A 22,056-nucleotide genomic window follows, 5' to 3' on the forward strand; every position below is an offset into this window, starting at 1 on the left:
ATGTGACGTTTTGTCAGTCGTGCGACAGAGATATCGCTCTATGAAGCCGAAATTAGCCGATTGTCTCTTTCTAAAAGTCGATTTGCAATATTTATCGAGTGGATTTAAAGTTATTTTTAAAGATTAAAGAAAAATATATCCTATAGTAACTCTGATAAAAATCTAAACAGGTATAAACATCATAATAGAAAGCATTCGGTAACTAAATGAACAGACAGAAGTTCATCATGGATTTAAAATATTTTTATTAACGACCACGTAATCATTATTTAAATTCAAGTTAATAAAGTTGAACTCTCAAGTACCATAAGTATTATCGCCTTTACAAAAATGGCAACAAATTCCTCACTTTAAAGATGGCCGCCGTCGTCGGAAGCATTCAACGTTGACGCGCCGATAATTGAATCGAGTTATTAAAATTCTTAATTTGTGAAAATTATCGCCATGATTATAATTTTAACGCTTATTATAGCGATATTGCCAGTGCTGATATTCTTTAATTCCATTTTATATTATTGAATTAAATGATTCAATTTTTTTTTGGTTTTTAAATTACGAGGATAATAAAAAAATAAATAGCTGATAAACCCGACGAATGTTGAGAACGAGAGGTTCTCATGGGCGCGGCGTGGTCAGACCCTCAACTAAGTAATCCGATGACATAAAGTCGCTAGATGTCGCTAGATGCGAGCAGCGCAAAACTGACCATTTACCAACCTTTCAACTAACATATCGAAGGGCAATTTATTAGAAACTACTAGCAATATTTACTTCTCTTTAATAGCACCTTCATATTACATCTACACGTCTACAACAAACTCAGAAAAGATTTTCTACCAGTGTTGAATCTATCTATTGTTTCTGAAGATGTTAACGCTGTTAGCCCTAAGGCTTTTACAGCTTCATCGGTACTGAGTTCACGGAGCGGAAGGGTCTGTCAACTAGATTTAAACTGGAAACTAAAAGCTGGGGAAGCGCCTACCAGTTGCACAGGGACGCTCGCTCGTTGTTAAGGCTCTTCGCGGTAGAGCTTTGTCGGAATGTGTGTTGCTGGAGTGTGCTTGCGGGTTGGGACGGCAGCGTGGACCACAGGCGAGCCGAAGAGGGATCCGGATCCAACTACGGTTCGCCCACGCTGTTCGCGCTTAGGGAGCGGGCGGTCGCTCACTAAAAACGGGTATTGCGGCTGTTGAATCTATAACGCGGTGCAACTTTTGTGGGTTTATTCAGGGAAACTGCTAACTCCATCTATCGACGCCGACCGTAACTACAATGTTCCGATACATATATATATTTACTAATCGGTGTAACATTACTCCTGAAGATGCCCCGTAGAGGGGTGAAACACGTGTTGAGTGATTTAACGGTGGCAGTTGTGTAATTCGCATTGTTTTCCGCATGCGCATTTATCAGCGGGCTGGCCGGCGATGCACTTTATTGCACGACTACCACTGTATGTGCGAAATTGGCCAAATATTGGTCCTTTTCTTATTTAGGATGGACTCCGCAAAATAAAGCTTGTTTCCATTAAAATATTCTTCTTAAAAAAATCTTCTTAGTAAGATAGTTATAAGGTAACAATTGTAACTAATTTTATATTTATAAGTTTCTAAGTTTGTACTTTCTTACTGCCTTTTGTTACTGTTTATCTCAAATAAAGTAAATAAATAAATGTAAATGTCAATATAAGGACATAAAAATGAAAAGTGTACTCAGTTAGATTTATCGCGAGCTACAAATTCAAAGAGCCGCAGGTTGGCCACCCCTGCTATATAATTAACACACATAATGTGAATTATATAAGATTTTATCCAGGGAATCGAATCCGCGACCCACATTCCGAAGGGTTCCAAATTATAAAATATAAATAATTATATATACTCACCCTTTGTGACATTCCCTTGAACGTTTTCATCTAAATCCAATGGTTTTTTATTATCTAAAACATCAATATATATATGTATATAATTATATCAACATTTAGCTTTATTACGTGAATAAATCTCATCTGTATAAGATCGTCTAGGCTATAGCCTGTTAAGCTATAGTTCTAAACAATATGAACTATATTTCCTCCGCGTTAAGAATGTAAAAATAGTTTAACGGCTAGAAATAATGAGAATGATGAACATATAACAATAATTTATATCGTTTATACAATTAGTACTTACCTTCTTCACTGGCTGTGGAAAATGAGAATTTTTTTTAATTCATTTTTTGAAAATATTCATACTTTGTATCATATATAATCTACAGTTAAAAACATCAATCGTGAAGACATCAATTCCCGGAACAAGTCGGAACATAGTTTACCGTACGGTCATTCCTATGACATGCTGCATACCTGTAGCAAATGATTGCGGATGGACGTGTTGGAACGATTAGAAATAAGAGAGCGTAAGAAAGGGTATAATAAAAATAGCCCACGTGATCTGTCACGTGACTTTGAGTGGTAGTGGGGGAGGAGGTGGCATATAAATAACAAGCGGCGACGGACTGAGCTCACTCTGTGTTTGGCACTAATCGGTGTAACATTACTCCTGAAGATGCCCCGTGGAGGGGTGAAACACGTGTTGATTAATTTGACGGTGACAGTTGTGTAATTCGCATTGTTTGCCGCATACGCATTTATCAGCGGGCTGGCGGGCGATGCACTTTGTTGCACGACTACCACTGCATGTGCGGAAGTGGCTAAATATTGGTCTTTTTCTTGCCTATTTCCGCCCTTATAATTCCTTCATTTAGGTTCACGGGTGTTCCAAACGTGTCCTATTATGAGAACAGACCACAAAGACCACGATTTAAATAATTCAATACTCACTTGGAACATATTTAGGATCCACTGGAAAAATAATGAAAAATATCACAATGTTTTTTTTTAAACTTTATGTAAAGACAGCAGGTTTAGCCTGTAGATGCCCACTGCAAGGCATGACCTCCAAAGATATGGGAAGATATACAACTCGCCACTCGGCAGGTGGATTGGCGATCGCAGTGTGGTATTATGGTACGCAGAAGACAATGCTGCTCATCCTCTGGAAACTTGTCTGTGAGGTGGCAATTCTGTATAATAATTACACAAAGTGTGAATTTGTATAAGAGTGTATACTATGTAGGAGTGGTCGTAGTACTGTAGCTTCTTGTTCGTCGATTGCTTCTTGTTCGTCGGTCGCTTCTTGGTCTTCAGTTGCTTCTTCATGCGTTGACCGCACCTCCGCTAGCCCTTATAATGAGCGCGGAGACTCTCAACAAAGCGCGATGCAGATTTTCGTTGCGTCTACTGTGGCGCCATCTGTCATGTATCTGTTTCACTGCCGCCGCCGCCGCGATGCGATTGACGGTCACGTGGGTAAGAGCTTGGTGTTTGAGTGGCGCGCGATATGCACGCCACAACTACGATATCGAACCTGCGATCTGATCTAGCTGGTAGAGCTACCACTGCAGACACTTAATGAATAGAAAATACAGAGTTCTGTATTCTCTGTGTTTGGCACTAATAGGTGTAACATAACTCCAGAAGATGCCCCGTGGAGGGGTGAAACGTGTTGAGTGATTTAACGGTGGCAGTTGTGTAATTCGCATTGTTTGCCGCATGCGCATTTATCAAGCTGGCGGCCGGTGCACTTTGTTGCACGACTACCACTGCATGTGCGGAAGTAGCTATATATTGGTCTTTTTCTTACTTAGGATGGACTTCCGCAAAATAACGCCTGAATCCATTAGATATATATTTATTTATACAGTCATCATCATATCAAAGGATAACCGCCCACTACAAGGCATAAAACGTAGAACATTTAAGTACTTTCTCGATGCCCATATCCACTGATTTCACGCGATATTAAATATGTTTTAAATCCTAATAGAGGGCCTACAAAAACAGAGAAAAACTGAAAGGATTCAGCATTGTGTAATTCGCATTGTTTGCCGCATACGCATTTATCAGCGGGCTGGTGGGCGGTGCACTTTGTTGCACGACTACCACTGCATCTGCGGAAGTGGCTAAATTGATGATAAATTGGTCCTTTTCTTAAATAGAAAATATTCAATGAAAATCAATAGGGTCGTCTAAGTGATTTACTGTGTAAAGGGTAAAGTCCATGGTGGTATGGCACATTGACCCGGATGGCCAGATGTCACGGAAAAATTTAAATTTGAAATCCGAATTCTGCCAGTTACACCTGAATATGTTTTTTTCTTCACGAAAATTTTTCAAGTCATAAGGCCACATGTTTTCATTTTGTAATTAAGGTTTTATATGTATTAAAAAAACATACTGTGGACTTACTGGTGATTGGTTTTCCAGTGGTGCAGCGTGTTACCAGATGACTGTCGGGTTTCTTATGCAATAATGGATGACGAGCTTGAAAATTACACAAACCATTCAAACGAATATTTAAAAAAATTAAAAAAAAATAGTTTGAATTTCACCAAAGAGGTTTTCAGACTTTTCTTGTACTTTTCCACTTGTCAAATTTTATCTGGTTCCACTATAGGTATTTTATATAAATCACTTCTAACCACATCCCTGCAACTCTGGAATCCAATATGCAAGATTTTACAAGTAGGCAGCTGAACTTCTCAAAATAAATATCTACATCAGTGATTCCCAAAGTGGTCTATATCGACTCCTAGGGGTCTATGACAACCTGCAAGGGGTCTACGTCAGCGAAAAAAAATTTGGGGGTGCATGAAATGAAAAGGGGGCTCCACGATCACACGTGGATCTCAACACATACACCGATATAGTACCTATTTACTTACATCATACTATCTTATAATATCAAAACATTTACATTATTTATAAAATTACCTATGAAGTAAAAAAATTATGTTTATTTAATGTTACGTATATTTTACATAACAGATACAAATTTTTATTTTGAGTAGTTTTAATTTAAATTCAATTAATAAATGTAAAAATTAACATGTGTTTTTACTTTAAGTTTTTAACACTAAACTTCACTGCAGTTAGAAATTTACAGAAAATCAATATCAGGTAAGTAAGGGGTCTACCCAACACGGAAAAACATGGCAAGGGGTCTACGACACAAAAAAGTTTGGGGAACTCTGATCTACATGGATAAATATGTCTTCACTATGAAAAACAGATAAATTTTCAACGATTTCAAATCGTGAAGTCTCATTTTATGTTAAACCCGACGAGTATCTCATGTACTCCTGGTTGTCCACCTAGACCCCTTCGGGAACTAAACATATTGCATATATCCTCTCCAACGATATCTATTAAGAGATATAACATAAACACCACCCTTGCTAGGTGAATTCGCGATCGCTGTGTAGTAACAAGTTACGCAGAAGACACTGTTGCCTATCCTCTGAAAACTTGGATCAATGGTAATTCAAAATAAGCACTTTCTAATAGTCAATTAACATAAAATGTCGGCATTTTTGTCCCTTCAGGAAGCTGCTCGGAAGGCAGTTCTGCTACGGCGAGAAACTCAACAGTTGCTCTTTACAAATACAGTTTTATAAAGAGCGCACGACAATAATTAGCTTCCTGAATATATAATATTCTTGGATAGAACAAGATACTTTTTTTAATATTGCTTTTGAATCTCTACGGTAACAGATCTGTATTTGACTGTATTTTTAATGTATGCCATGTCTTATGACATGATTGATAATATATAGTTTTTTTTTTTAATTTTTAAACACGAAAACTAGGAGATGCAGCCAATTTTGTTTATTATGTTAAAACCAAACACGGTTTCACGGATCGCTGTCAAATAGTTTTGATGTTTTTGCGTACAAACTAAACATTATAATAAATAAATTGCAATTAATGCACAAAGTATGAATTACATAATATTGTATGTCTTTGTCTTGTACCGCTGCGTTACCATTGTTCAACACTGACATAAAAATTCACTTTTATATTCCTTTTTATACTAATTCAATTGTATAAGAGATCTAACGTCTAATTCACCGTGCAATCACAGTTCTCGGGGCTGACGACCCGCGTAACAAATTTCAAATGATCCTATAAATACAGCTTCGAAAGCCGGATCTATAAATGAACTGTTGCTCGCTCTATACAGCCTTAAATGCGTTAATGTGTAAGTAACCTGAAAATTATGCTTAACAGTGTGTAAACAAGTTTAACTTACATCTTTTCACGTCCAACCCGAAATTTTCCACACCTAAAAGAAAATAAATTTATAGAGCGTTTGGTTATATGAGAAAAACTTTATAGGAATGAACAAACAGCTAATTAAGTAAAATAACTTAAAAACTTTTTCACCTATTTCCATTTACCATGTATATAATGACCACACTGAAATATATTATATTATTTTTATTGAAACACGTGGATATTTAGTTCTTTTTTATCGAATATAGGCAAATCATATGACCAATGTCTCACCTGATGTTAAAACTACCACTCACACACGCACGCACGCACACACACAAGCGCACGCGCACACTCACATATATATATATATATATCATCGTAATTTATTATATTCAATAATGTGTATATTTTGTTAAATAACAATCTGTCATATGTTTAGTACATTGGAATAGTAAATCAAATGTTTCTCCCAAATATCGCCACACGTTACCTTATTTTCAGTTAAACAAATTGCATTGGAACATATTCATAGCATTCTGATATATATAAATAATTAAATAATAAACACATGATTAATAGTTGAGATAAATAAAATGATTAAATAATAGAAGGCAGTAGTCGAATAGACAATCTTCAAAGTCATATAAACGAACAACTCACTTGACAGCCTTTCACCGTATTCTGAAAATATCACATCGATTATTTAGATATAAAATGGTACGTAATTGTAAATATTAAAGAGAATACCTTTGCACGTATTTATTCCTATTTGATGACAAGAAAAAATTAAAGCCAGGTGCTTTCAATGTGGTGTATATATATATATACAATCTTGAACGTAACGTGATGACAGCTATAAAGCTAACCTATAGTGCAGGTTGTGCAATGCACACGGGCGCCCCCATCTCAGGGGGCGCCCCCGCGCCCCCCGAGACGGCAGTAGAGTTTCGCCTTATGTTGTAAGTTCTATAGGCAGCGAAACAGAAGTTCCATACACTACGCTTCTATTTCGCTGTCCATAAAATTTAAAACACAAGACGAAACATGGACTATCGCGGTTCGCCGCTTAGTTTCGCAACAGAGATGTGCTACAGGCATAAAAACAATGAGTATCATTCTGCCGTCATAGTAAGAAAGGCCGTAACTAATACCATACTGTAAGCTATATCTACTTATAAAATAGCTTGTTGGTATATGAAAACACTTTCTTGTTACGACGGCAAAGTTAATAGTTATAGCCGCGGGGAGGGGGGGGCTAGGGGGCGCTGCACGAGCTAGAATCGCCGCAGGTTCGAATTCAAATCCGCGTTCGATTTTCAATTCGAACGCACAATAATGATTTATTTTTAAAAAATTATCGTCGTGAGTTGCCAATAATACGGATAGTACTCAAGAACGATACCGATACTAAAGTATATATTTAAAAAAACTTTCGTATTTAACACGTTCACTGCGGGCCCAATTTTGAAGAACTTTCAGCTGGTGCGGCTGAGGTCGAATCAGCCTCAAGCTGAACTTCCTAGTAGCGCGGTTGAGGCCTTTTCTGCCTCATGTTCATCAATATTTTTTTACAATATTGAGTCAATGCTTCGCAGACATAAAGAAAGCTATATTTGTCTTTGTCATATCTCATACGGTTGTGTGTAAACAGCCGCCGCACTAGAGAGAAAACACGAGTTTTACGCGCCGCACCAGTGCAAAGTTTACCATGAGGCTGAATCGACCTCAAGCCGCAGTGAACGTGTTAAATGTTTATAATGTATGAAAGTAAAACACTGATGGGCAACATACAGGAACCTCCGAAATCTCTACTCGTCCAAAATACCACAATGTTGAAAGACGAAAGTCTTTGACCAATGTGTGTTGGCATATGACATACGGATCCAACACGTGGTCGCTACAGACCTCGTGAGAAGGTTCAAAGTCACCCAGAGTTTCTGCGAGATCGAATCAAAAATGATGAGATCCGCAAGAGTACCAAGATCATTGACCTTCAAAGAATTGCTCGTGTGAATTAGCAGCGGGGTACATGGCTAGTGAAACTGGAGGATGTGCCGAAAGGTACTTGAGTGGTGACGAGTTGAGTAGACAACGAGAGACCTTCCACCAGGTGGATCAACGACACAGTTCAGATCACAAAAAGTTGCTGGTTCTGGGCGGTGTAAGACCGATCATTGTGGCTTAGTGGTCAAAGACTGAGACTTATGATGGTAGGTCCAAGGTTCGATTATCGAAATACAATCTTATATTATTCAATCATTGTCCATTAATTATATAGCATTGCCTCTCACAGACAAGTTTCTAGAGGATATACGGCAGTGTAACATAACACCCTACTGTGACAATGCCCGCGAGGCGATTATGGTATATCATTCTTTAATCTCCATGGCCTAAAACGACAAAATAACAAAATAAATATTAAACACTTATAAAATATATTTAATATTTGTACTCACCCATGTCATTTAATTTCATTCTGTTTTCTGAAATTCAATTAGTCGATTTACTAACACTTCGCATATGCATGTAGTAGTTGTGCAACAAAGTGCACCGCCCGCCAGCCCGCGGCAAACAATGCGAATTACACAACTGCCACAGTTAAATCACTCAACCCGTGTTTCACCTCTCCACGGGGCATCTTCAGGAGTTATGTTACACCGATTAGTGCATCTGTAGTAGACTCTGTGTTGTGAATATGTGCGGAAGTGGCTAAATATTGGTCCTTCTCTTACATAATAAATGTAGTTAGATATTTTAATCTCAATTCTTCGCACACTCCTTCACACACTCACGACACCCCCACCGCTCCCGACCGCCGAGTAGTCCTTGCTTCGCAACTTACACTACAGTGACAACACTATACACCTACAAGGGTATAGTCCTTCTTCGCACAAACGACTTCGTTGCAACTAGAGTACTATCAGCCAGAGTAAACTTTTTACCTCGTGGACCTCCTGTTTCTGCGAGCCTAATATCGACGAAACCTCACAAAGCCTTAACAAGTCAGCAGCATAACTCCCGTCAAACATATATATATTTTATAAATAAAAACTTACTTATATGTATGTTAAAATCAGTGGCACCACAGACAGACATCAATGCGACTATGAACTGAAGTAAAAAAAAAAATATTTTTTAAACAGATTTTCTTTTTAAATTCTGCCAAAAACATATACATCTAAGTACTTATTTGTTATAGTGATTCTATTACTATGAAAATACTAAATATCATGCCCCAAAATAAATAGAAATATCGTGTTTACTGGAATATTGAATTTGAAGAATTCAGTTAGGACGAATCGTAAAAAATCTTACAAAGACTTTTCTAAGTCTCAATCATTTCGGGTTACTTGCAAGATAATATAGATACACCTATCCCCCGATTTACACGGTAGATACGTTCCTGAGAAAAACGTGTAAATCGAAAATTAAAAACTTTCAAGTCAAAACCGTGTAAATCGAAAAGCTTGCTGAAAATGCTTAATTTTGCTATTTAACAGTTGTGATTTTTTTTCAATAATTTTAGGCGTACACAGAAATAAAAATAAAATGCATTGACAAGTTAAAATATTTAATATATTACGGAAAAACTGTTTTTTTTATTTAATTACAATATACATTAAACGGAAGAACAAAAAAGAAATTACTCTCACTCTTTTTTTCGGAATCGAAGGTTTGAATTCACTTTCATTGCTCCAAGTTATTTGTGCCGATTCGATGTTTAAAGCAGAAATATTTACTAATGAGAGATGGTAATAAAATCGGTAATTAAAAAAAGAAAAAAACTTATTCGGAAAACCGTGTAAAAGCGAAAAGGTGTAAAACATTTACCGTGTAAAACAGGGGATAGGTGTATAATTATTTATGATAAAAAACATTTTTTTCGACGAAAATAATATTTCAAAATGTTTTATTGGCCTATGTGAGTGCTCTGACCAGTGTGGTGCGGTGGTTTCTATGATCAGTGATGACATCCGAGGTTCAAAGTCAAATGAAGAGCAATAGCTGTTTTATCGCCCCCGCTTTTGGGGGCCTCTGGCTCCCCCTTCTTTCTGTGGGACAGGGACTTTACAATATTTTTATTACCGTATATATATAGTTCATTTATCTTTCTGTTTTTATTCTTCATAATTTCTCATTCATCACATTTTGAACCTCTTTCGCACATCACCTTCTTCTTATTACAGCTTCTTAGGTAATCTTAGATGAGATAAGAAGCGAGGAGATCCGCAGATGAACTAAGGTCACCGACGTAGCTTGCAGAAACAAGAAGTGGCAACGGAGCTATACCACCGTTAGGTTAGGTTAGGTTAGGTTTAACCTATAGTGCAGGGTGTGCAATGCACACGGGCGCCGCCGTCTCAAGTGGCGCTCCCTGAGACAGCTAAGAGCATCCTTTCGGACCATCATGGTACAACAATGATATGATAGCGGCCAGCCAGCGCGTTGGCGGCAGTTATCAAACGCGAGCGCCCTATAGACAGCTTCTTTTTCGAAAATTTTGTTTCAAGTCGAAATAAACCTTATTTCACGTATTTGAAGTTTAGAAGCAACAGCTAACTTAGTTATAGACGCGGGGGGAGAGGGATCAGGACAGTTCAGGTAGCTTAAAAGAACTATCAGCTGATACGATGGAGGGAGTAATTTGTTACAAAATCAATGTTGATAAATAAATATTTAAGAAAATCAAACGTGACAAAGTCTTACCCATCGCATCTTCATGCTATGCAATTAACTAACAACTAAATAAACCAACTAACCAACATTCACAAAACATAATCGTAAAACAGCAAACATTTACGACACAAATCCAATAGATTTTTATTGGCGCGATATTCGTCGATAAATTCAAGATGGACGCCAGAAATATCGGTGTTGCGAACGTAAAACTCGCTCCGTAACATTACACACCGTGACTAAATAAACAAACCTTCAGGGCTAAATTAATGTTAAAATTAATATTCCATATTCATTTACATTTGTTACGAATCATTCCAGATAAATAAACAGTTAGAAGTGATTAGAACATCTCGTTATAAAGTTATAAAATAAACATTTATTCGTATAAATATTATTTGATATGCTTCTATCTTTTATGGATTGTTTTAAAGTTTTACAGTTTGAATTGCAAGTGATTTTCGACTTGTGACATTGTAATAGAAAAAATATTTTATTTTATATTAAAATCACTTTATTTATTGTTACTATGTGAAATATTATTTGGTTGTATAATCGTTTGGCGAGTGAAATTATTTTACCACGAGAGCACGTTGGAAAGAAAAATGAAAAATTTGATATGGGTTGAAATTGATGCTGTTAGCCCGGAAGCTTTTACAGCTTCATCAAAACTGAGTTCATGGAGCAGAAGGGTCCGTGGACTTAAAAATAAAACAGAAGCTGGAGCAGATTTCAGTTGTACGATGATGTTTGCACGTATTGAACCGCTTTACCCGAGTAGAGCTGTGTAGTGTTGATGTTGTGTATATGTTTGGAACGGCAGCGTGGATCACAGGCGAGACAAGGGTGGATCCGGATCCAACATCAGTTGATCCACGCTGTGATAGGTTAGGCAGCAGTCGGCCCTAAGAACAGGCGATGTGGTGTAGTAAGTAGCGTTTTGTTCTATTGTGGATGACTCGATGTCCTATACGGATTGTGGCAGGTAATGACTGTTGGTGATGATAGAGAAGGTGTTTCAGATATGTACAAAGACTATTTACAATTTACATGACCCTAACGCAACGGGAGCGCCATCACTAATGGCGTCCGTGTTCAAATTTGCGTTCGAATGGTTCGACTGCATCGCATCGAACAGGGGAATCCCACGCCAGAGCGCTCTATGTTTACATCAGTCGAAAGAGGGCGCTAGTTATAAAATTAGCAAACGGCTTATTGTAGTAAGCGCAAACTAGACAACAAGGTGTATCTATTTCCTATACTTTACTTTGCGAAATAAACTGTCTGCAAAACAATGTAAACTTCCGACGTCCCTTCCAAGAAACTCAAGAACTTGTGAGATATCGGATGGTCATATTGTCAGTTCTGGGTTAGGTTCCAGGAAAATCGCTGCTCACCAGAGCATCAGCTCAGACTCACAGAGTCCCCAAACTTAGATATGTTAAACAACAGAATAAGACACATTCTTGAATAAATTTTGAAAAAAGAAGTCTCGGATTTATGACACCTGTCTCGTTCTATAATATTTCTTGACTTGTGATTGGCTGAAGGTTTTTATTGGTTGAACATTGTTTCAAATCTTTATAAATATAGGTTGAGCTTGATGAGTATACACACTTCCACTTAGTACTTCGTGTTGTTACTATCTCCAACACCTACCAGCGCTGGGACTTCCACAGTCCACTTTTACAGTGGATTTATAATGTTCTTTTTGTCCCCAGGGTGATCATCCCCATGAACATCACGATCATCACGACCACCATGACCATCACGACCACCATCACCATCATGAGCCCGGTATGCCGTTCGACTTCGCGTACGCAGTGAACGAGGACGGCAATGACTACAGACACAATGCGGTATCAGATGGTGATGTGACCAGGGGAGAGTATAGAGTGGCACTTCCAGATGGACGCATCCAGATCGTTAAGTACACCGCTGACTGGAAGAATGGTTTCAACGCTGATGTAAGTTGCAACCATTTTAATCATTTACTGAAATTGTAAAGTTATTTTTCACATCACACACGCTTGCAGTGGAATTTATATTCCCTTCTTCATTCCAACACTACCTCACCTCACATAGGATTCCCTGATGGGGGGCGATGAAAACTCACAACGCTGCAAGCGATGGTCAGGGTGTTCCCGTATCGTTTATACCTCAGTCGCAACACTATAAACCTACACGGGTATAATTCCTCCAAGCAAAATTCAACTTTGTAACTGAAACACGATCCCAGAAAAAAGTTTTTCAATCACAGACCTCCTGTTTCAGAGACCTAAATTTCGAAAAGTGCAAAAATAACCCAAACACAAACATCTTTACATCAATCACATCAAATTACGTTTACTTAAATTATAAAGGAATTTAGTCATTTAAATAACTGCTACGATAGCTTAGAATGTGACATTCATTTAAACGCATCCATATTCATTATTTAAGAACGCGTTCATTTTTCTACTCCCTCTGTACACTGTTGCATCTCTGTCGTTACCGACTAGACGCGTCGCTTCGGCCTCTGTAGCAAAGAAAAATTATTGTAATTCAGATCGAGATTGTTATGCTGTGATATTGTATATTGCATCCGGCAAGTGTTTTCTTAATAATTACTTAATAATAGGTTACCTATTACGAGACGAGAAGCCTGTACTAACAATAACCTCTCAAGGATTTAGAACCTTGAAAGTGGAGTTGTACCATCCTAAATGAAATAAGATAGTTTATGAAGTAAACCGCGTGTTATTCCATATGGAATTCTATTACGAGATTCTTGTTTTCATAAAATCACAAGAATCTATTTAAGGCACATAAGAGGCTCGTTGTGACTTTTATCAACGTGGTATCTCACTTCTTTTTAAGTGTCATCGTTCAAAATTCACTGTTTATCAATTTGACCAAAAGCATGTCGAAACTCAGTTAAGTCCGGCGTCAAAAGATGGCGCTAGTAGTTTCTTGGCATAAACGTATAAAACAGGACGGCCCTGTAGAATAGACATTAACAAAGAAGACTCTACAACGACATGACATGTACCTGTGATAAATACTGCACACCGACCTTTGGAAATAGACAATCGGCTAATTTCGGCTTTGTAGATCGTTATCTCTGTCTCACACTACCTATGTGACGTTTTATCAGTCGTGCGACAGAGATAACGCTCTACGGAGAATAAATTAGCCGATAGTCTCACTCCAAAGGTCGATGTGCAATATTTAACGCCGGATGCTCCAACTTCAAGTATGTTTTCCGTACAATTAGAGACGTGATATAGACTTTATCATTAATTAATTTGGTACAATCTGCCTTACATTGACACATGGAGTATTATTTATGAATTTAGGAAATAAACACCAGTAGTCAAAACCTAATAAGTCTCTATCTGTCTCCGCCAGCAGCTTTTTTCAGGCTTCTCTTATCAAGGTTTTATGGTCACATTGCACGAAGGAGCTCTAAAAATCTAGACAAACTTTAAGAAACTGTCTCTTGAAGTTAAAAGTACACTCGGGTGCAAAGAACAGACTGAATTATATTAGCGAAGACTCTATTTATATCAAAACTAAAAACTATGTTAATAAATCATAGAACTAACTTTATTCAAACAACCAATCACAATCCCTACTTTATAACCAATCATACGTGTCGTCTGTGTGAGTGCGACGGAAGATGTATGCGACAGAGAAAGGTATATATAAATACGAACGCTTTCAGTTTCGTTGCGAGCAGCAATCTATACAGCTCATTGTCGTTTTAAGCGTATAGTTGTAGGCAATGTAGGAGGTACAAGGATTGAACGACGACTGCGAACTTGCTGGTCGGAAGCAGTTGGAAAAGTGCTAAACCACCATGGATTGCTCCTCAAGAATCTCAATTCTATTTGATATACTACACTTTATATTATGATCTATAAATTTTAGTTTCCTTCAGCATCTGAAAACTTGAATCAATTAAAAAAATGTCTAATTTCATTTTTGTTTTATATTTCCAGGTGTCATACGAAGGTGAGGCACGATATCCCGAACCAAACACGAACTCAATAAACACGCCAAACCAAGGACAACAGTACTTACCAGCCAACCAAGGCGGCGGTTACAAATATTAATTTGAAAAAAAAAAATTTAAAATATACAAAGTGATTGTACAATGTGATCAAAGAATTAACATTGCCTTAAAATTTTAAAAAAAAATGGCAATGTCAAAACAGTTACCACAGTGTTACCAGTATCCGTTAATTTATGTCAAAAATATACCAATATTATTTTTTACATTTGTTGTAAGAAATAAGTATTGTAAAAATGTTATTTTCTTTATTCAAATTCATAATCAAATTATCATCTAACAGTATATATATATTTTATTTAGTACAATAAGTGTAGATAAAAACTGTTATACTATATGAAATGTAAAAATTTTAGAAATACTAATTTTTTATCTATATTTAAAATTATAATAACAATCGAAATATTTCTAACCTATTTATTTTTAAATATTTTCTTTTTTTTCGATTTTATAACTGCCACATACTCGGATGACAATTCAAATACTCATTTTTAATTTTTTAGACACTTATTCTACAGTGTAAAATTTGTACAATTTGTTAAACCCTCAAAACCATGTCCTTTTGTACCTTATTTTGTAATAAAATTATTTTACTCTATCTCCAATATATTTCATTTCCTATTCAGAAATTTTTTTTTTTTTTTTTGATTTTCGAACCGAAGAACACAACGTGTAATAAATGTGCAGGATGACTAGTTATAGATGTAAACATGTGAATTTAGAGCTCACTTGTCGGCAAATAAAACTTTAAAGCTTTCACACCTATTTTCAAACACCTGTATAAAGTAATAATTTTTTATTGGTATGCGACATGGCAATAACTCCTAGCATCTCTTTAAAGATTTTACATGCTTAAAAATCATCCTGTATAGAAATTTTTACGTGTGATGGTTAAAAACCAACCGCGAAAGTAAAATAAAACTATCTTAGATCTATATCTGATACATTAAAGAGAGTATTCATAGTAATAATTGACAAAACAAGAATTGCAACGGCTTTCCAACTGACAGCGCCTGAATTTGGAATTGCGTTCTAATATTAATTCGAATCGACGTTCTACTTTTGAATTCGAACACGGCATTATATAAATACGCAGCATTCTCGCTTGAACACTAAATACAATAAATTATTTTTACGATTTAAATTATGTCGTGTTCTTTGACTATAAGATCTGCAGTACGCAAAATTTTTTCACAAAGGGGAAAATATATATATATGTATTATAATTTATTCAGACTACATTTATTACTTAATAAAAAAAATGAAAAAAAGTTAAATTCATTATCAATTAACTTAAAGGATGCTATATATATGCTAAAGGATGCTAATAAATTACTATATGTACAATATAGACAAGGACATGTATCCAAGATATCAAAATTGTGTTCATCTAAAAATGTATACAACAGACATATTTCAAATATTTAAAAATGTTTTTATTTAAAAAGATAAGTAATTTTTTATCTCTGTGTATGGACAACAAGTTCATTTTATTTTAAACTGGTTGTGCCCGCCACTACAGCATGAAACAACAATAAAAAATTACTACTACTACTACTACTCCGCTAGCTCAGTGACCCAAAGTGGGTCTTGGCCTCCGAAGCGAGAGACTTACACTTTCCTCTATCTTGCGCCATCGTCTGCCATTGGTTGACATTCAATTCGCGCAAGTCTGCCTCAACGCGATCGATCCAGCGATACCTGGGTCTACCCACTGGTCTTCGACCCCTCGGTTTTTCCAGGTACGCTACCTTCACGCTCCGATCCGATCCCATTCGCTCCAAGTGACCCAGCCAGCGGATTCGTTGAGCTTTATATTCGACAATGATATTTGTCTGTGCTACTAAAGTCTCAATTTCGGCATTCTTTCGGAGCCTGCAAGATCCGTCTTGATTTCTCGCTGGTCCCAAGATCTTCCGCATGATTTTGCGTTCCGTCGCTAGCAGTTTTTGTTCTTCTTTCAAAGTTAGCGTCCACGCTTCACAGCCATACATCAATAATACATCATAATAAAAAAATAGTATTTTTTTTTATTCCGTTTCATTTTTCTAAAATAAAAATGCCTGCCTAAGTTATTCATTACAGCAACCTGCCAGTATAAGTCCTGTCGAAATCAGTTCAGACATTTCAGAGATTTGTTGAAACTGATAATAATTTTTAAAATTATATTTTTGTTATATGTAATAAAACAAACAGACATAATAATTTTTTTATTTCTATATATAATTGTTATAAATCCTATGTTAATATTTTGCAATTTCTTTTTCAAGGAACAGGAAACACTATTGTATTGTCATATTTGTAATTGGAATCATTAACATCAAAATTACTTAATGTTAGAAGACCGTCTGTGTGTACTTTCTTTACATGTCTATTCAATTCCTTCCTCAGACTAAATCTCTTGTCGCAAAATAAACAACATTCCGTCTTCTCCATGTGACTACTCTTCATATGGTCTGACCTTCTTCCCGATGTTACAAATTTCTTACCGCAAACATTACAGTCATATGGTTTATAATCAGAATGCAATCTTTGATGTTCAATTAAAGTTTTTTCATTACAAAACTGATCACCGCAGATCTCGCATGTTTTATTTTTAGTCTGTGAATGCGTGTTTATGTGCTCTGTTAAGTTACTTTTTTTATAAAATGCCTTGTAGCATGTTTCACATACATAGGGTCTAATTTTCAAATGTATTTTATTTATATGAGCCTCCAGAGTTTTTTTATTTACAGTTTTATAATCACAATTACTACAAGTGTAGTAATGTTTGTTCCGTCTCTTTTTAACAGATGTTACATGATTTTTTAAATGGATTTTGTAGTGCGAATGTGTCTTCAGAATTTTAGAGCAGTATGGACATGCCTTTACTTTGTGGCAGTTGACATGTGCCTTTAAGGACATGGAGGTTTTAAATGCCTTACCACAGACATCACATATTGTTGCCTTGTGGGTTTCTTTGTGTAGATTTTTGTGCTTTCGCAATGCCTCAACAGAATCAAATTTCATATCACATTTATCACAATCAAATGACTTAATATTGTCATATTGTATCAATTCATATTTTTCACCTTCAAACATTTCTGTATCATGTTTATTTATTTTTATATACAACTCATTTGTATCACATTGATTTACATTTTGAAGCTTTTTGTCCAAGTCATTCAGAAGGCTTTTAAATACAATTACATTCTTGTTATATCTGTGTAATTTAATAAACAATTTCAATATTAGATTTGTACATTCCTCACAGGCTTGATCAAAGAAGATTTCCTGAAAATAAAATTATTATACATGCATATAAATAACTGATCTGATTATATATATAACATGTATATATAAGTTTTTTTTTCTATCTGTACCATTGGTTCTATTCCCAAAAGTTGGCCTAAAAATTTGTTATATTATTTTGCAGCCATTGTATGAGGCATTGTCGGTTGAAAGTTGGTTAGGGTGACTTCCCTGTCTCTATACTTTTCACTACCAGCTTTAATTTACTTAATGATTTTAAATACGTTTTATATATTTTATATCATAAACACATTTTATATATTTTATGTATGATGGGGAAATTAATGCCGAAGGCATTCTCAACCAATTAACAGTTATGCGGAGATAAACTAACGAAATTAGGTAAAACAAATTAATATTATAAAAAGCAAAAAATAAAATGAAATAAGTTAAATTGAATTGAGATGGGAAATAATGACATAAAAACACCTTACATAAATATACTAATGGCTACTACTCAACATAATTATATATGAATGTAGCCTAATATATATATTTAAATATCTCCATATATTATTTATAAATATAATAAATAATAAATTCAAATATCGTGATGATGCCATCAGCTTGTCAAGATTTTGAACCTTCACTTTCATATTGTTATAATAAACAATTTAAATATTAAATGCAAATATACAAATAATTAAAAACTTACATGCGACGGTAATATTTTTTCCATAACATTAGCTAAGCTCAAATTTAAATTAAAACTTTCGCCAATTATTTCTAGTTCTGAATAAATACTGGTGGCGCCATTTAAACTTTTCAGACAGAGAAAACAAATGTTAAAGCATTTTTTAAAGTCTAAAATTGATTTTAATATACTTAACGCGTTAATCATTATTATTTTTTTTATAAGTAAATTTGAACTGAATAAAAATGCGCCTATATTGTAGTGACATTGACAGTGGAATCCAGATATTATATAATTGAATTATAGATTAAATATTACTTTTATATTTGTATCAAATTTACTACTATTAAAATAAAGAGTAATATGCTATATTTATTTGAGGAATATTTATAGGTATTAAAAAACATATTATTTACTTTATATGATGCTTAGTAAAAAAAAACATCAAAAAGTACACTAATCAATACGAAGTAGTAGCTTTCTTATTTATAATAATTATAACGTCATTGTCTCAGATAATTAAAATAACTTTTTTTATATACTGCTTAAATAAATTTCTAATTATCATCATTTTAATATATTTTATTTAATTAATAATGTTTCTTATACAGGTGACAGATATTAGAGTTTGAATGAACTCCGCGTTAAAGTTCGCGAACTTAATTTATTTGACAACACACGGACAGACTTTTTTATACTGTTACATGGCATTAAACACCGAAGAGGACAATAAATATAATTGATTACTGTAATTAAATAGGCGAATGAAAGTAACCAACATAGCCGATAAAATTGGCTAATTTCAGTGGCATTCGCTGCCTAAATAGCGCGCTCAATAAATTGCCGCTGTTGCCTTTAAGTTTAGGTGATGGTACAACCAACCACAGATGCATAAGTAACCTTACATTAAAATGCCTAACCGATAAGTAATATATATTTTCTTATATATTTTGTCCGTTGAATAGTCAATATTTGCACATTACATTGTATCCAGAAAAATAAACATAGATTTAGTCTTAGATATTCTTTATATTACTAGACATATCCAATTTCTTTTTAATCTGTAGGCTAAATTAGTAGCTAAAGTTCGTCATTGTGGCGGCGGAATCAGGGGAATACCATGCCAGAGCGCACTCTATTTACGTCTTGTAATTGGCTGACGGTTTTGTGTTATTTTATTAGGTTTATTATTGTTATAGTAGTGTCTGAAGGAGTGACTTTTGGGACGTTTAGTTTCACGTTTGGGAACTTTAAATATTAAGTGGGCAAGAGAGACGCCACAGATAATTTTAATAATTTTTATAAATATGGGCTAAGTTTGATATCGATCATTCTACTTTGAACTAGTGTTGTCATTATCTCCAAAACCTTAATGTGAAATGAAAAAGGTAATATTTTAACAGAAAAACAAAGTTATGTAACTATGCAACAATTGTTTAATTGTGAAAATAAATAAATACCACCCCAGTTCCAACGGCGGTGGCCTAGTGCCTCAACTCCTTACTTGCGGCAGATAACCCAGAATCCATCGCTAAGGCCATGCTAAGGAGGTTGGAGAAAGGCGCGGTATAACACCCTCCAGACCAGACTCAGACCTGGACATAGGTCTCCGACTGCAGATAGAGAGCTCATATGTACTTTATCTCTCTCTCTCTCCCTCTCCGCAGCCTACTTCTGCAACGTCACTTTTTCGCAGATTATACCAGCGCTCCATGACTGCTCGTTCTTTACGAGCTAAGTCATTTCCTAGTGTCAGTGAGTTCTGGGCGCAGCTTATCATAGCTGTACACTCCTCAAGCGTGTGCTGTATACTGTACAATGTACCATACTGTATAATGGTGGCAGCGAAGAGTATACAGCACACGCTTGGTACGTACCAAAGCATCCATGCCCTAAAATCTGCACCATCTGGAAGGTTAGAGTATCGTACCACTTGTTCTTCCAGTCCTCCAGGACCGGAAGAATAACCTCGACTGTGCCGATCCCTGCTCCAAGGTTGCTCAATCGTTCCTTTCACCATTTCTTATGCATTTCACAAGCCTACCCTAAAGTAAAAAAATATCTATGGTCGATATACCATAACTGCTAAACTTGACAGGATGGTTGGCATTCCCAGTGTGGTATTATCTTATGTGAAAACCTTAACATACCTCCGTTCAACTTACCGGACCTCCTCAAGAAAAAATCTACAGCAGAACCTTTTGATGAGTTGTCCCGGCACATTGTCCTAAACCTCAAAGCATTTAACAGTCTGTAGCGCTTAGGCGGCGGCTTGAAATAAAATAATGTACCAACTTATGTATATTTGAGTAAAACTTCCAAATTGTATTGTTCACATGTATATATTTTAGCTGTATTTATCTATAACAAAAATTGTAAATAATAACAAAACACTGTCGTGACTCGCAGCTGGTGAAGAAAGATCCGTATCAAATAGCGGCAACATTCTCCCAATTGTCTGCTTTCAGTAAAAACGAAAAAGCTGCAATCCAAGAGAAGAAACACACACAAATATGGGATCAAAGATCAACAATCAGAAAAATGAAACCAAAATTGTATATTTTATATTTATTTATTTTAGAACGAAAACATTTATTCTACTTAATACCAATATAGAATTATGCCATAATTAACTTACATTCCTATAAATATGGTTATCCTAAAATATAAAATTAAAAATAGAAATTATTCTCTAGGGGGTACTTTGAAAAAGGAATATGAACATAAAATATTATAAAAAAAGTTTAAGAAAATACATTATTGAATGTCACTTGCTTAAATCAAACCTATACAACCTCCTTTTTGGTTTTTAATATTAAATGAACAAGGTCTAAATTATTTTAATTTAAATTCTGAATTTAACCATTACCAATTTTTTTTTTATGAAACTACCAATAACTTTATCATACCATCATGTAAAAAGATATTGTATATGTTTGTATGTATTGTATATACAAACCTGTTTAAGTGCGAAGGAACCGCATAAAAAAATAATATATCGCTAGCTAGATAAACAAGACATTACGTAGTAATCCTTATTAACTTCAACAATGAAGTTTTATTTAATTTTTAACCGCACAAAAAAAATCACACAAATATAATTAGCACAAAAACAGATTCGAGGTTACATTTCATTTTTAAATAAATCAGAGACACGGTCAGAGTGGGATAGATAACTAACTACATCTCTTTGTGCGAGTGAAACGACAAATCATTTACCTAATTCACCCATTGGTAAATTATTTAACTCTTTAACTGTCGAGTATACTCGTCAGAGCAAGAAGAAAATGTTCTACATGATGT

The 22,056-nt window shown here is 35.3% G+C and overlaps 2 protein-coding genes and 1 long non-coding RNA gene across 3 annotated transcripts in view; 1 reads left to right on the plus strand and 2 right to left on the minus strand.

The window, feature by feature from the left end:
- LOC137924991 (uncharacterized) overlaps window positions 1-14,992 on the plus strand; it is a 61,226-nt gene extending 46,234 nt beyond the window's left edge. Inside the window, exons 5-6 of the mRNA XM_068768420.1 lie at window positions 12,496-12,741; window positions 14,758-14,992. Of these exons, the coding sequence (XP_068624521.1) occupies window positions 12,496-12,741; window positions 14,758-14,871 (360 nt within the window). The 3' untranslated portion in view covers window positions 14,872-14,992. The remainder of the gene's footprint in view (window positions 1-12,495; window positions 12,742-14,757) is intronic.
- LOC137924992 (uncharacterized) lies at window positions 8,551-10,879 on the minus strand. The gene is made up of 3 exons (XR_011107622.1): window positions 10,805-10,879; window positions 9,154-9,208; window positions 8,551-8,580 (listed from the first exon to the last, which is right to left on the minus strand). It is a non-coding gene; the product is annotated as an uncharacterized lncRNA (long non-coding RNA).
- Window positions 14,993-17,093: 2,101 nt separating the features above from the next.
- LOC137924843 (zinc finger protein 595-like) lies at window positions 17,094-17,992 on the minus strand. Its single transcript, XM_068768221.1, has one exon. The coding sequence runs from the start codon at window positions 17,907-17,909 to the stop codon at window positions 17,094-17,096; it is 816 nt and encodes a 271-aa protein (XP_068624322.1). The 5' UTR covers window positions 17,910-17,992.
- Window positions 17,993-22,056: the final 4,064 nt, after the last annotated feature.

Source organism: Battus philenor, unplaced genomic scaffold, assembly GCF_028537555.1.
Source record: "Battus philenor isolate CCGP_79_NKW_IND1 unplaced genomic scaffold, ilBatPhil1.0.hap1 SCAF_25, whole genome shotgun sequence".
Taxonomy (NCBI): Eukaryota; Metazoa; Arthropoda; class Insecta; order Lepidoptera; family Papilionidae; genus Battus; species Battus philenor.